General features: G+C 36.9%; 1 protein-coding gene across 1 annotated transcript in view; it reads right to left on the reverse strand.

The window, feature by feature from the left end:
* Window positions 1-434: 434 nt before the first annotated feature.
* Window positions 435-17,383, reverse strand: part of ccdc178 (coiled-coil domain containing 178) — a 32,136-nt gene continuing 15,187 nt past the window's right edge. The window contains exons 16-18 of the mRNA XM_016238000.1: window positions 15,985-16,134; window positions 10,161-10,295; window positions 435-1,531 (exon numbers count right to left, since the gene is read on the reverse strand). Coding sequence (XP_016093486.1) covers window positions 1,376-1,531; window positions 10,161-10,295; window positions 15,985-16,134 — 441 coding nt within the window. The 3' untranslated portion in view covers window positions 435-1,375. The remainder of the gene's footprint in view (window positions 1,532-10,160; window positions 10,296-15,984; window positions 16,135-17,383) is intronic.

Below are 17,383 nucleotides of genomic sequence, written 5' to 3' on the forward strand. Positions count from 1 at the left end.
TAAACTAACTAAAAACTATAGACATATTTAAAAAATATAATAATATAAAATGACAACAAAAAACATTTCTAAAACTTTAAAATGGAAACTGAAAATATAAAAATACAATTCCAAATTAAAAACTAAAATAATAATGATTAATACAGCATTTATTAGTCTTCGTTAATGTTCTTAATGTTAACATCTTTTAAAAAATATATTACTAAATGTTGAACTTAAGATTGACAAAATTTGAAAATTAGATTGACAAATGCATGCATTGTTCATTGTTAATCAATATTAATGATCTAAGACTGTATTGTAAAATTTAACCCAACAATTTAACAGATAATCGTTTAATATTATCTGTTAATAATAGATAACAGTTTAATTGGGTTTAATTCCAATTAAACCAAATATTCCAAAAAGCATGTCACTTTCTAATGTCTTTGCTTGACTATAATAGTTTCAGTCAATCGTAACTGACATTTCATTAACAATTTTGTTATTTGACATCTCACCAGAGGAGGCACGACAAGGCGCGAGGGTAAAATAAATAAATAAATATAAAAGTTAAAAGGCACATATAAACAAAAACATCAAAATGAGAACTCATTTTTGTAAATGAAACCTATTTGTCGATAGAGCACATCAGTCTTGTGAAGCGGGGTAAATTAGAAGGCTTGCGTTTCCGTGGGGTTGTGCAGAATGCCAGTGGGTAGCGTTCACACAACATCCCTCTGTGCATACTATTTACCCCTGGATTGCTTCAGGCTAATGTCTCAATAATTTTCCCTCTTTTTTTTTTTTTCGCAGGTCCTTCCCACAAAGGACTTGACTAATGATCCATGGACAAAATGAAGCATTCAAATTTATTCATTAATCATTCATCTCCAGCTCATTGAAAATGCTAAACTTCCACAAAATTAAGATTGAATATTGAAAAGTGATTGAGGGAGACAGCTCTCTGAGGAGACAGGAAAAGAGAGGATAAACAAGCAAGAAAAGGAGGAAAAAAATGACAAAGGACGCAGAGCGAGAGGCGGTCGAGACCAACCCCAGCCTGGTTAGGGTTACGCAGGTATACTATCCGCTAGTTAAGGTCAGAGGGGTTTAAGTAGGTGTAATTAGATCCAAGAATCTAGAGAAGCGTAGAATTTCTGTCAACACAGCCCCCTAATTATTCTCTTTTCCAATTAATGGTGACATAGATTAATTATCTGATGAGGCAAAGCCAATTGCAATCATTCACCCAGCTAAAATTAGATCATTCCTGACAGTAGCATGAAAGTCACCTGCTTCATTGTTATGGATTGGGCCGTGAGCGTTTGGACAGGGGAGAGAGTGAAGCATGCTGGGGGTTTAAGTAAGTTGTCTGGCGCAGGTGAGCGTCCAATTACTCCGCTATCTGAACTGTAGGCGTCTTCCTGCTCCATCCGTCGGCATCTGCGACGGGTCTGTTTGCTTGCTGCGGGACATGGCTGCTAGTTGAGTCATCTGTCAGCGAGAGCAGGAACTCAGAGAGGCGCTGGATTGCGTTTGACATCTCCTCCTGTTTAAATAGGCAAGCGAATGGTATCAATGAGCGCTGGCTAATTCACTACAAAAACCTGTAGTGGAGCCGGAGCCCGCAACAGATCGACGTCCACGTTCCCTGCCGGAAAGGCCAGTATAGCTGGTCACCGGCGTATGTTGTGTTAACTAACCAGCTAGACTTTCTTGGTGGCACAAGTGCTAGTCTAGCATTTCCATTCAAATATATAAACACTACAGATTAAAAGTTTGGTTGTCAGTATGATTTGGGATAAAGATGTTTAGAATGTTTCAAAAATGCTGTTCTTTTGAACTATTCATGAAAGAATCCTGAGAAAAAGTTTAATTTTCCACAAAAATATGATGCAGCATAACTGTTTTCACCATTAAAAACATTTAATGTTAAATGAAATGTTGAACTTATGTTTTTCGAGCACCAAATCAGCATATTAGACTGAAAAAATCTGGTGTCGAAACAGATTTCTAGGGGTGTCCCCGACTAAGAATTTACATAGTCGAATTGGAATTTTCGAATCTTGCTGATAGTCGAATCATATGTTTGGGGGCGGGGGGCAAAATATATTACCAAGAGTCAAGTCAGACATTCGAAAGTCATAATTACTGACGTTAACACAGGGAAAATGTGCAACGGACGCCTCGCAGATACAAAAATAATGTTTTACGTTTTGATTAAAAGTTAGTTAACATTAAATGTCAGCGAAACCCTAAGAATTCACAATTTTTTTTACAATAGTACTCACATTATAACGTTATGTATATGACAGTAGTTATTAATGTTCTGCATTTGTTTTGAGCTGCTCGCGCTGAAGATGACCAGTAGAATGAAGCATCTAATAGCAGGTTTTTAATCAATGGGATTTAACTCATTTATCTCATATAGAATACGTCTCGTTATTTATACAACATTACGTTAATATTACGACTTATAGGCTATCTGCACAAAATGCCCCGAATGCACGAACGTTTCTGCGCGGCTCTGAATGAACTCCTTTTGTGGACGCGTTCTTCATGCAACAACGTGCAAAAACACGGCAACTAAACTGTAAAAATTCACAGCGTTTTATTATAATAGTGTTCTAATTATAATGTTATGCATTTGACAGTCCCAGGCATAGTTATTAATATTCTGCATTGTTGTTTGTACTGCTCGCGCTGCGCGATGAAGAGACAATCACCGTAGTACTACAATGAAGCGTTTTACTGCAGCGCAGCTCAACCAAATGCATCTTATACGAGATAAATAATATATACACAATATATATAAACAGGCTGAAATGTTTTGAAATCACTTGTACCCTACCTGATCGAAAAAATCCAGTCTTTCACTCTGCCTGTGTCAATTTGAGTTTTGTTATTCTCCTGTCAGTCACGAATTATGGAAAGTGAAACTTAAAGGGGGTCATATGATGCTATTTTAAAGATCATTATTTTGTGTATTTGGTGTAACAGAACATGTTGACATGCTTTAATGTTCAAAAACACATTATTTTTCAAATACTGTACATTATTGTAGGTCCTCTTTGCCCCACCAATATCTCTTTGGATTTGAAACTTTAGTCTTTGCAACTTTACAGATCTTTTTTATACACCAAGAGCTTGTAACACTTGGAAAAATTGAAATCGCATCATATGACCCCTTTAAATCTATAGGGGTGGTTGGATTTATTCACGCACGTTAAAATATTTATTTGAAGCTACTTTCTTTTCAGATTCTTATTTACAGCATTATCTTAATAGGCTGTATATTAACTTATAGGGAGAAAACCGGTAGTTCTATGTGAAATCAGACATTTGAGCACTCCCATATAGCCAAAATGGCATGATCGTAACACCCCGTGAATATTGGACTGTGAGATTGGTAGTCGAATCAGGCTCCTCCTATCGAAGCATCGAATTTTCGACTATTTGGGGTCACCCCTACAAATTTCACACATACATTTCACAATTAATAACAAAGAAAGGCAAATAACACATTGAATTAAACACATTTTGAAGCAGAAAGACTGAAATCGCATTTTCTTGTAAAATGTACTCCAATAATGTTATATTTACAACCCTAAAACAACAACCCTTTTTACAGTGTAGAATGATTTCTGAAGGATCATGTGATGCTGAAGACTGGAGTAATGGCTGGTGAAAATTCAGCTTTGCATCACAGAAATCGATTACATTTCAAACTGTATTCCAATAGAAAACTATTTTATATTGTAAAAATATTTCAGAATATTTCTGTTTTTACTGTATTTTTGATCAAATAAATTCTTACTGACCCCAAACTTTTGAAAAGTATTAAGACATATATAATGTTCTACTAAAACATAATATTAAAATATAAAATATATTAGCCTACATTTTGTTCAGTCCAAATACACAGATACTTTTGAACGGTCGTCACTGGAGAAAGATGCTTTTTATCTGTAAATCAGTTTAGTTATGGCATTTTATTAGTCGAACTTTGTTCCATTTCCTGAATCGCAAGAGCGACACTGACATTTGAGACACTTTTAGTTCGTAAGACATACGATTGAGAAAGACAAAACAAAGGAACGAGAAAGACGGTGTGTGCCACACTCCTGGTGAACCGAGCACATGGGTTCAGTGCATGCCTGTTTTAAAAAACCTCAGCAACCAGTTTTTCTATTAAACTGCCTTGCACTGTCAACCAGCTTGGGAACTGAGCTGGCCTAGCCATGCAGAAATTTTCTGACTAACAATTATATCAGAAACAAGATCTTGGATTACGGTCCCCCGAGAGCAGCGCAATGGGCGTTCGCTCCAATTATTACTGGCCATTCACAACTCTCCACCCTGCTCTCTGTTGTTAGCAATTGTCAATTACGCTATCCCTGGTGTAAACTTGCATAACCCGGAACTGAGTGCCCAATCTTGCAGCGGCGTTTCGAGATGACAGGCTTGTACGCTTTCTGTATTTCGTTTTACTCTTCCCCCCATCTCTTTACTTCAGTAGAGCTGCTTGGAAGCAGTCATTTGTTTCTCAGGGACACACAGGGACAAATCAGTGGAACTAGTTTTTGCAATCCGCAACCTTCAGGTTCCTCATGAATAGATGGGCGGCCAACTTTTGCCTGTGGCATCTTATAAGAAAAAATGTTCAAACAGAATTGGCATAGATAAAAAGCCTTTGCACACAGTGCAATACAAATATCTGTGATGGTTTAATATGATTAAAAGGGTCATGAAAAAGTAAATTTAACCATTACAATAAAAACATACTGCAAGTTTCATGCCTCAAAACTAACTCCCCACTTTAAAATATTTTTTGAGTTAAAGGGGTCATATGATGCTTTTTTAAAGATCATTATTTTGTGTATTTAGTGTAACAGAATATGTTGACATGCTTTAATGTTCAAAAAACACATTATTTTTCAAATACTGTACATTATTGTAGGTCCTATATGCCCCGCCTCTCTCAAACACTTCGTTTTCTACAAAGTCCCTCCTTCCGACAAGATTGGCCAGCTGACCCAGTGCATTGTGATTGGCCGAACACCGCAACCACTCGTCGGAAATGTAACGCCCCTTACCATAATCGTGAGCTTCATCTTTCAAAATAAATGTAAAGACAGAGCCCGAAAGGGGAACAGAGTCTCGTGACAGACACAGTGATGAATATGTGTTTGCAGCACACAAGCCACGGTTAAGACAGCTGACTCCACTGTGATGTGACTCTCTCTCTCTCTCTCCCCCGCTCGCACGCGCACGCACGCACGCACACACACATACACACACCGCTCTCTCTCGCTCGCGTGTGCGCGCACACACACACACACACACAATGCGCAAGTGAGGTAGATATGTGGGGGCGTGTTAGAACGAGTCGTTTTAGGGGGGCGTGGCAGAGTCTTAACTTTGATAAAGAATATCTCTTTGGTTTTGAGACTTTAGTCTTTGCAACTTCAGGGATCTTATCTATGTACAATCAGCTTGTAACACTTCAAAGAGAAAGGAAAACTTGAAATCGCATCATATGACCCCTTTAAGAGTTTTTGTTTTCCACTCTTCTGAAACACTAGGATTTGAAATTGCCCCATTTGTGACATTATGATTTTCCTCTGTTCACCAATGGATGTAGACAACCAGCACCTCTAAAAACTGCATATCCTTCCAAAAGATCAAACTATTAGAAATGCATAGTCAAAGTTTATTTTTAACAACATACCTGAGCGACTGAATGCGAATGTTTTCATTGATCTCTTTTTACAAAAAAATGTTGATGCAATAAAACTAGAATCATATGCTAACCTCAAGAAGCACAATATAAAGATCTGAAAATGCATTTAATTTTTAAAGTAGACTGAAATTAGGTAAATTAAGACACTTTTTGCCATTGAGATGAGTGGGAAAATGGCCCAATTATCCGGAATTAACCATATCTCCTTACTCCAAATGTGTGCAAACAAATAAACTGTGTATTTAAAACTGACTTAAATTACATAAGAATGGTGAATAATCTTGAAAAGAAAGCAAAAGAGAAAGAAACTTCAGGGACATGGTGGTGTAAAAACTCGCCATTTTTAACCACGCAAAAATAAAGCACAATTATTGTTTGTGTTGTGATAGCATTGAGATATTTTAAGTGAGAGTTATTTTCTTCCATGAGCCCAAGAGGACCTCTTGTCACAGGGCCCGGGACAACATTACCGGATGTCCCCCTGACAACGGACATGAATATATTAGTGACTTGAAGTGTTATTGAAAGCTTGGCACGTAATGGAAACATGACTAGAAAACTTATATTACCAGGAAATAGCTGTCAGAAGCATTACCAAAGATGGCTACCAAAAAGGTTGTGTGCAATCCAGAAATAAAATCTTCAATCAGAGATGGAGACAGAGAAGTTAATTTGGACAATTTAGCCTTCTCTTACAACTTTTCTCTTTATTAATCCCTTTCTTTTGGGAAATATTTTCTAGATTTCTGTCATAAAATCGCATAACTTATTGGCTCATAATGTCAAGAGGGGCCCCTGACCTTGTCTGTCTTGTCTTTACAACCCTCATGTCCCATATGCCTGTGGCTGTCTGGCCATTGCATAGCAGTGTGCTGCACAATACAATACAAAGACAATAGCAAGCCGTGACAAACTAGACTTTCTAATACCACAGTTTTATTTATTCCCAAGCCTTTAACATCTAAGGTTAGCGACTACATGACTCCCGTAGTTTTGGGTCATTTAAGAACTATGGAGATTTGTTGCTATGCCTTGCTATACTCTGATTTTACAATGTAAAGTCTCCTCTACACAATGCTAGTCTGTGTCTGGGGGAGGAGATCAACGCAGAGCTATGACAAAGTTAAGAGTAAGGCTGCTCCTTTTGTCCTTCACACTCGGAGGAGCTTGAAGAACTCCTCGTCTTCATGCTCCATTCACCAGCTGACTTCTAGAGCTGGCCTCCCCTGACTGAGCCACAAACACACCGCCGCTCACCTCATTATAAGTGCACATAGCACACCTTCCACTGAGACCAAATGCCTTTTGTGTTAGAGCATCTAAACATTGCGGTTACATTATTCCAGCATACAAAATCGTGTTAAATGCAATGCTAATTTTAATCATTATTTAAAGGGGTCCTATTATGCTCTTTTACAAAGTCTTGATTTTGTTTTGGGGGTGTACTAGAACAGGCTCGCATACTAGGTTGTTCGAAAAACACATTATTTTTCACATATTTTACATTATTACAACCCCTCTCTCCCCAGTCTGGCATGAACGGCTCGAATAGTTCCTGTATCAAATGAAGGTCCGCCTTCTGAAATACGAAATGTGCTGTGATTGGTTAGCTGGGCCAGTGTGTTTTGTGATTGGCAGCACTCGGCGCCTGGTCGGGAAATGTCATGCCCCTTACCATAGCCGACTGCTGGCTTCAGTGTAAACATTGCATCAAAATCAAATCAATTTGAGCGCGATTTAAACCCGGATGATTGTAACCACTCTAAGTTCGTCTGCCTTGGGAAAGCCAGCACGTCGCCAACATAGTGATAACACTTGTTGCCTTTTCTAGTCCAGCTCAACCAGGTCTCATCCCATTCGTTGATATTTGTAATATCACAAATCCCGGAAAATATGCGTTGTAGTCCAAACGAGACGTTCGTTGTAGTTTTTGAAGAGTTATTTCTGTTGAATAAAATATCTCCTTTATAACTTTGCAGATCTTTTTTATGCTCAAACAGCAACATTACAGACTAACTAAAGTTGAAAAAGTGAGAAAGCATAATAGGACGGACCCCTTTAAATATAATTTTAATGACATTCATTTGTGCATGCATTACACACTTGCACAATTTTTTCTGGTCTACATTATATCAATGTGTGCTAGATGGACACTTGTCTCGATGTTTTTTCAGCACCTTATGCCATGATCGCCATGACATGTATTTTTAAAATAATTTTAATATGTTCCTTGAGGTTTACTTATGATGTTAAAAAAGTTTTTTTTTTTGCACAAAAAAAATTTGGAAACATTTTTATTTTCAACCCTCATTCTGACCTTCTGTCTAAAACTGCCTGTTTTAAGGAGCGGGTCCTTTAAGGCTTGCCAGTAATCAGACACTGTTATGACTGGCTAAAGTCACTGCATAGGAAACCGTATCAATGGCCCCCTCGCTAATGCATGTGAGTGTTTTGACAACATGAAAATAAACTGTAATTTCCAGACAAAGCATTATGAAATCATTTACTTATGGTTTGTGATAAGCTGCAGTCAGATCTAGTACCGCTTCATCTTACAATAAATGTTTCTTTGTAAACTCTCCATGACACTGTGCCTCGTTTACAAAACAAAATACTCTGAACAATCCTTAGACATGATACGGGGTGCCATTAAAAATAAACTATCCATTGTTCCTTACGCTGGGATCCTTCTGATATCTGTACAAAGATGCGAACGAGCCGTTTAAACCAAACACGTCAAAGCGAAAGCTCTTTCACTCAATTTGTCATATTGACGACAGACTCAAGCACGTGGACTGTGTCAGAAAGCCAACGTGCATCTGTATACCTTATCCAGTGTAGACAAGATAACGGCAGTGATTGTAATTTTTATTTGCTTTTGACACGACGCGACATTCAGCGTAATCAAGTGTCAAGCCATTAAGTGGCTGAACGCCAGTGGGAGGGACCTATGGTGAGAAGATGACTATTCGTCAATGCTTTGTTCTGGAGGCAGTGTTTATACAAATGTTTGTGCCTGGGTGACGTCATCTTGCACCATAGAACCAAAACGAGCTGTTTTTGGAGCTTGAATAAATGCGTTGTTTATAATGAGGAGGATGTTTTAAGCTATGAAACTTGCAGAATGTTTTAATGGTACAAAGACCTCTTAAATGCCAAAAGATCAATGCAAATTTGATTTCTCATGTCATGACCCCTTTAAGACGTCATAAGCGAATGGCCCATTTATATAGACTAAATATTTTTTTGTGCAATGTTATATCTTAATGCTCTATTATAGTGGTCAAACGATACAATTTATTGAGGCATTATCCGATGCAGAGAATGGGGTGGCCGATAAAATAGTGATATGTATGTGATGAGAACTAAATGAGATATATGTCACCCTGGACCACAAAACCAGTCTTAAGTTGCACGGGGATTTTTGTAGCAAAAGCCAAAAATACATTGCACGAGTCAAAATTATAGATTCTTTTATGCCAAAAATCATTAGGAAAGATCATGTTCCATGAAGATATTTTGTAATTTTCCTACCATAAATATATCAAAATTTAATTTTTGATTAGTAATATGCATTGCTAAGAACTTCATTTGGACAACTTTAAAGGCGATTTTCTCAATATTTTGCATGCTAAGATTCCAGATTTTCAAATAGTTGTATCTCAGTCGAATATTGTCCTATCCTAACAAACCACACATCAATGGAAAGCGTATTTATTCACCTTTCAGATGATGTATAAATCTAAATTTTGAAAAATTTACACTTAAGACTGGTTTTGTGGTCCAGGGTCAAATATGCTGAAATTACACAAAGATTTTAACACAATATTTACTTGATATTTACAGGTATACTGCAAACATTTGATATTAGAAAATAAATTATCCAATAACAAGGCTAATTATAAAAGAATCTTAATGCTTCTGTCTAAGCCAAACTTACGATAATCTCAAAATGGCCAATTGTCTTCCGATATAGAATTTCAAATTCAACTTCATGTCAGTCCAAACTCATATGACTTCCTTTCTTTTGTGGAACACCATCTGCTGTTAAGTTCCACAAAAGCCATAAAAGCATCATAAACGTAGTCCATGTGTGCGGTATTTTATATCGGAAGTCATAGAATAGCTTTGTATGAGTCACAAGCTAAAATTTAAGTCATTATTCATTGAAAGTGACATGGTGACAGCCATGGTCACCATTCACTTTCATTGTATGGCAATGTGCACACGCTACCAAACATCTCATTTTAGTTTTTTATGGAAAGGGTGAATAAAAAATGACCAAATAAAATTTTTTAAGTGAAATATTCCTTAAAGGTTAACTGTCTTAACCTCAACAAGCATTAACCTGAGTGGGACCCATTGTAGTATATAGTGCAATACTTACAAATAGTGTTGTGTGTGTGTGTTTGTGGGGGTACTAAAGAACCCATACCTGGAGGGCTTTCATTTTCTGGTTGTTCTGGTTGGAGAGGGTCTGGAAGCGGGCCAGCTCTGCCTGGCTGTAGACGCTGCGGTGTTTGAAGTATTTTAGCATGGCTTTGTGCATCCTCTTCTGCAACAAAGAAAGCTGGGGAAGAAAGAAAGAAAGAGAGAGAGAGAGAGAGAGAGAGAAAGAGAGGGGGAATTGGTAAGGCAGGAGAGGAAATTAATGGCAGTGTTCAAGAAGAATGATGGAGGGGAATAGAGAAAGCAGTCAATAGCCCATTCTGCAGTACACGGGGCTGACAGGAATTTCACAGTCTCTTGCTCTCCCTGCCCACTCATGTGCACTGGGCGGAAACCAGTCACATCTGGCTGCCAGGATGGGGGGTTAATTTTCTCTAAATGCTTCAGCGGTTTTGTTCTAGCTCAGGCAAACTCGGTGACTGCAAAGCTGATGAGCAAAATATTTCGACTTCACTCACTTTAACTTTATACCAATCCCCTCCAGACATATTTTACACATACACAAAAAGTCATGAACCCCCTGCCGCAACAAGAAATTATTCCGAGTATACTGGAAAAAAAAAATGAGAGAGAGAGTGTGTGTGTGTGTGAGAGAGAGAGAGATTAGAGAAGAAAGAAAGAAAGAAAGCATGCTGCTCTCTTTATTATTTGTGCAATTTTCCAGAAAAAAAGCGGGTTTCAATTCAGAGGGATGTCGTCCCTTGTTTCGCCCCATCTCTTTCTCTCTTCCTTTAAGCTTATCATTGCTTGGCAATGTGTTCTTCGGAGCATGAAAAAACTAAAGCGAATTAGCTCAGCCTTTAACTGAACGAGTACAAAAAATGTCCTTTATGGAGCTGTGTCAAAACCTGTACTATCCTATTAATGCTACAAGTAACAATAGTTACAATATACTGTAGAAAGATGTCGTCAAAAAACAATGATATCAGAAAGGCGCCAGGCAAAGTGATGCAAGATACTATCCTCATCCGTGCCTTCTGTTGTCTGTACAGTATCTGTGCTCGTGTAACAAATCGACTTGGCATGTCCGAGATGTATACAATGCAATTTCTGTTAGGCCTTGAGGGTTACCTTTTGTTTACAAGCACTAAAGTGATTCTGGAAGTTTAGGTAGGCCCATGGGTTGTACATTTAACCACTGCAAGGGGGCGCTCTAGCTCTCCTATTCAGACTAAACTGGCAAATCCAACTAAACTGGCAAAATGCCACTGTATATGTTAACCTGTATTATATATAAAAGTGATCTATTGAGATTAAGGACATAGTTGCAGTGTCCATTATAGCAGTTATGCTACACCCTTAAAAATAATGGTGCTTCACGATGCCATAGAAGAACCTTTTTGTCTAAATGGTTCCATAATAAACCTCAACATCTGAAGAACCTTTCTGTTTCTCAAAAGGTTTTTTGTGGCGAAAGAAGGTTCTTCAGATTATAAAAAGGTAAGAAAGAGATGGTTCTTTAAAGAACCTTTGACTGAATCGTTCTTTGTGGAACCAAAAATCAAGCGTAGCGTTAGTTCTGGCAGGTCACGTTAGTCAAGCTCGCATCAGCTGACTATCAGCTGATCCCCATCAACCTATGGGAATACGACACCTATCTAAGCATTCATATATAAGGTCCCTCAGTATCATCAGCAGTTTTCGCATTGCTTAATAACTAATTACCCTCCTCCATCCCCAACTCCTCCTCTGTCAGTCGGGATTCAGCCTTCTGATTCTCCTTTGAATCAGACTAATTCTAAAATGTGTACATAATTATTGAACTTTAACAATATCTGCAATACATTTATGTTGGTTCTGTTCTGTTTACCCTGGGGGGTTATCGCTGCTCTCCCTGCTCTCATCCATGCTAGGCTGCATGTATGCGCAGGGAGTTCTTGCCCAGAACAGAACCATACCGCCAATCCAAACTGTATGCTAATTGTCAATCATATTTGACGATAGTGGTCCTGACAGAAATGGTTCTTCTATGGCATCGCTTGAAGAACCTTTTGAAGCACCTTTATTTTTAAGAGTGTAGACATATATTTGGAGCTACAGTCAACTGATAAAAGTGCAAAACAAAGAAGTTTGTCAGCATAACAAAGGATGCCACATAAATAATTAAACGCCATCTGTCACTAGCACATTAATGCAGATATTTAGACTCCTTTTATAGCATCTTTTAGCTGTAAAAAAGAATGAAAAATATAATAGTTAAATGGTAACTGAAATTTAACTAGCACTTTAGTACCAAATAAAACAGCATAAAATGTTAAATATAATGGTAATTATGAAAACAACTGTATTAGGTGTCATTGCATTGTACTCTACTCTCATTGACCTATTTAATTCCCACTTTTAATTATACATCATATATTATATTTTTGCCATATAATTAAAAGTGGGAAGGTCAGTAAGTATTATTATACTTTTTTGTTTTCTGTTGTGGATTTTTTTTTTTTAAATCTTACTTGGGCAATGAAGTAAATTCTAATTCTAATGCATATAAATTGCATACTGAACTAATCAGATTTAGCAAGTCGTCACTAATATATAGCCACATAAACAGTGCTTGGAAACACCATCTGAATCTATCTCTCTTGATAAATGTGGTGCCACAATTTCATACATATGGAGCAGGTGTTTTAATAGACATCTGATAAATATACATTCTATTCAAACTATTCCTAATAGACACCTTATACATACTCGGCATGGCTTGGAAAACCTTTCAAAATGGTAAGCCGTCATAAGAATCCATATTAAATTGAGCACAGCTCGGCCTATGTGTCCTTACAGGTACGTATGGAACTATAAGAAGAGCTTGTCGTAAACCTCTAAGAAATGCAACTACATTCGCTCTGAAGGAGAGAAAGCCGTACCAGACTTAAAATAAACAACAAACTGTAAAAAGGCTGAATACTGAGTAAAAGAAAATCAGGCTTTGATCATGAGCGTGGAGAATCCCGTCCACAGGATTTGCCTTTTGCATGCATTTCTCACTTGATAACATTCATGTAGTTAGATGAGGAGTTGTACGAGTATTAGTCTTTTGGGGAACAAACAATGTGTCTTGCTCTTCAGAAGAGTTTTACCATCAGCGCTAGAATAAAAAATCATATTAAAATGATCTACAGCTCAAAAAAATGCTATATAAAGTGACAGATTATGTCTAGTTCAGTATAACTAGTGATAATCTCAAGCAACAACAATGGTACTATTACAATAACGATCTGTGGACTAATGTCACAAAGACACAAAGCTTTAAAGCTGAATTTTTTTTGGTTTAAATAGTTTCTCCAATCTTAGCTTAATATGCAGACAACTGTAAGTCAGTCATTTATAGGTCGATTGTTACAAAAAATATAAAATATAAAGTAAAAAAAAATATTGGATTTATTCATGCTAAATATATAAACCTGGGTATTGTGTATTTAAAGGGGTCCTATTATGCTTTTTCACTTTTTGAATTTTCGTCAGTGTGTAGTGTGTATTTTTGGGCATAAAAAAGATCTACAAAGGCTCATTTGGACTACAGCTTTGTTTTCCGGGGTTTTTGTGACGTCACAAAGCGGTCCATTAGAATATCATTAAAATAAATCCTGCCTACGTATATTCGAATTGTTGGGGGGTGGGGAGGGATGAGGTCGTAGTTAGAGCGCTTGGTTGAGTGAGTGCATCAGACGAGATGATGAAGAAGAAGAGCTGCTGTAGCCTCAAGTTTTCGCAAGTTATTACACATGCACCTGAATAATTATGTATGTAAATATGTATGTTACAATTATGCAAATGTTTTTATAAATTGCTGACAGTACAATACTGGACAATGATGTAATCTGCAGAATTTACACTTCAATTATGAGACTATGGTATAAATAAATTCAACTATATAACAGTTTCACTGCAATTTATCTTATAATGTTAGAATTAAAGAACAATAAACATAATACATATTACCGTTGCACTTATCTGTACAAAGTAAATGCAGTTATTTTTAAGCGGTTGTTGACATCCTAACTAAAACGTGATTTAGCCAAAAAACAACAACAATAACGTTACCACTCTAATACGTCTTGCAATATCTGTGCGTGCAAAGGTTCTGCGCGATCCTCTTGTTCAATATTATCGGGGTCTCAATCCGGCTCAAATTGATATTATCGGAATCGCAATATTGAAGCCATCTTTAACTATACCGGAGCAGATGGATGCAAGGGGCGTGGCAGTACTGAAACACCGTCTAAGCTGTTCACCAATCACAACGCACTGGGACAGCTAACCAATCACAACACATTTCGTTTTTCAGAAGGTGGGCCTTCATCAAACATGGAACTAATCGAGCCGTTTGTGCCAGGCTGGGGAGAAAGGTATTGTAATAATGTAAATTATGTGAAAAATAATGCGTTTTTCGAACCACCAAGCATGAGAGCATGTTCTAGTACACCCCCAAAACAAAATCAAGACTTTGTAAAAGAGCATAATAGAACCCCTTTAAAATACATTAACTTTATTAGTATTATTACGGAAATCTTACCGGTTCCATTAATGTATGACTGACAAATATGCATCACATTAAGTTTATTCGTTTTCTAGTTAGGTTAAAACTGTGCAATCCAAAATGATGGAAATTTTATATGCAATTAAAATACTTAAGCCTAAATATTTTTGAGTACACTAACTCCTGTTTGTGCATCACAACGCACTGGGACAGCTAACCAATCACAACACATTTCGTTTTTCAGAAGGTGGGCCTTCATCAAACATGGAACTAATCGAGCCGTTTGTGCCAGGCTGGGGAGAAAGGTATTGTAATAATGTAAATTATGTGAAAAATAATGCGTTTTTCGAACCACCAAGCATGAGAGCATGTTCTAGTACACCCCCAAAACAAAATCAAGACTTTGTAAAAGAGCATAATAGAACCCCTTTAAAATACATTAACTTTATTAGTATTATTACGGAAATCTTACCGGTTCCATTAATGTATGACTGACAAATATGCATCACATTAAGTTTATTCGTTTTCTAGTTAGGTTAAAACTGTGCAATCCAAAATGATGGAAATTTTATATGCAATTAAAATACTTAAGCCTAAATATTTTTGAGTACACTAACTCCTGTTTGTGCATCGCAACCAAACTATGTTCCACCAATGGCAAATGAGGGAAACCTGTTCGAACACAGTCATTATTTTTTACAGTTCTTTTACATGGCATAGAAATTACACTCTTCAGCAGCACCTGAAAACATCTTTACATTGAGAAGTGTTTGTTGCTATACCAAAATACACAGCCAAAAACACACTTATATAATGTTGTTTGGAAATGACTAATGCACTGCACTCCATAGGCACACACTGCACTTGCACACTGCAGCGTTGATGAATACCAGCAAAACCACCCATCCTTTAGTGATGGACGTACATGTCATATTAGCATTTTCCCAAACGTTCCTGAGATGCTGGTTTTTGAGAGCGTTTGCATCTGCTATGTGACTGTTTCCACTCGCTGCTATGTGAGATGGAATAAACACACATGCACGCCAGAGCAACGCTGTCATGAAGCTTATCTCATCGTGATTAGATTACTGCAGTGGCCTCCTAGCTGACTGCCCAACTAAAACCAACCACCTATGACAGGTTGCATGGAGTATGCGATCATACGCTAGTCCGCGCAGACCTCTCTCTCATCACTATTTTGCATGCCTGCTGTCTATCTCTGATGACAAAGATAGACAACCACATCATTCACACATGCAGAAAATAGCCTTGATGTATACACATACGGAAGGAGCCGCAGGGAAAGAAATGTGTTTGTGGTAATGAGAGTTACCTGTTTGTGATCTTGGATGTAGGCCTCTGCTCTGTTTCTTCTGTCAAAAACATAAACGGCTTCTTGTCTGGCAATCATCAGAGCTTTCTGCAGCTCGTGATACTCCTGCGCTAACTTCAGATTGTCTTTTAGGGCTTCCTGTAGATTAACCTGGAACAGATTTGCACAGGATTCTCTCCATCAGCTTCTGAGAGACTCTAACATGTATAATGAAAAGATACCATTAAAAAGTAGGACAAAGAATGAACAGTGAGCCCTATTTGAAAAGAATATTTCACCCAAAAATTGTAAACACATTTGTGTCATCCCAAACCTGCATGGCTTTCAAATTATTTCAAAAAGATATTCAAGAAGAGACGTACTTTTCCATGCAATTACAATGAATCAGGGCTGAAGCTTCATTAAAGGACACAAAAGCTGATCAAATGACTTATGCACTATATTTCAACTGTTCTGAAGTCTGAAGAGGAACAGACCAAAATTTAAGTTATTCACTGATAATCTTGCCCTCCAGTGGGCTGTTAACCTCTGTCACCGGATCATTGAGTCAGTGAGTTGAACTTGAGAACTGGATTAGTCCGATTCATGAACAAATCATTCAGTTTTGTGAACTGGATCAACTGATTCATTAAAAACATCTGATTCAAAAGAACGATTAGATCATGACTAGACATTGCAACTTTCATCATGAACTCACATGAATGTACCAAAGGCACTTAAATGTAGGTTTATTTCCCACTTTTATGATACACAAAAAAAAATGAAAATGTTTTGAAACTAAGTCTTTCTGCTTCAAAATTTCACTTTTAATTCAATGCGTTACTTGCTGTTTCTTTGTGATTAATTTTGAAATTTACTAGCAATGAATATTGTTTCTACACCATTTTTTACTACACCATTTGCAGTACTTCTGCATTATTTGAACAACATGCAAACTGATTTCCCATTTACTTTTGGCAGACCTTTTATCCAAAGCGACTACTTCAATCATTTTATCAATATGCACAATCCCACAACCTTCACATTTCATTTTGGGACCAGTTGGTGGACAGTAATTGCAAAAACGGCAATAAAATTACAGTAGTTTGGTGAAAGACAGCATTTGAATTAGGTTTTATTTTTAGCTTTCATTTATTTTAATATTTATTATAATTGTAACAATTTTGCTGTGCTTTTATCATTTTCATTAGTATTTATTTTTAAATATCACTAATTAGTTTTAATTATTTTTATTTCCGTTTTAGTTTTTATTGATTTATTTCAAGTAATTTTAGGTCTTCAACTTACCTACTCAAGGCAACATTTTATTTATATTTATATTAGATATATATATATATATATATATATATATATATATATATTCTATATTATATATATATCTTTTTTTATCTTTATTTCA

The sequence above is a fragment of the Sinocyclocheilus grahami genome, unplaced genomic scaffold (assembly GCF_001515645.1).
Source record: "Sinocyclocheilus grahami isolate Dianchi unplaced genomic scaffold, SAMN03320097.WGS_v1.1 scaffold19.1, whole genome shotgun sequence".
Classification (NCBI taxonomy): domain Eukaryota; kingdom Metazoa; phylum Chordata; class Actinopteri; order Cypriniformes; family Cyprinidae; genus Sinocyclocheilus; species Sinocyclocheilus grahami.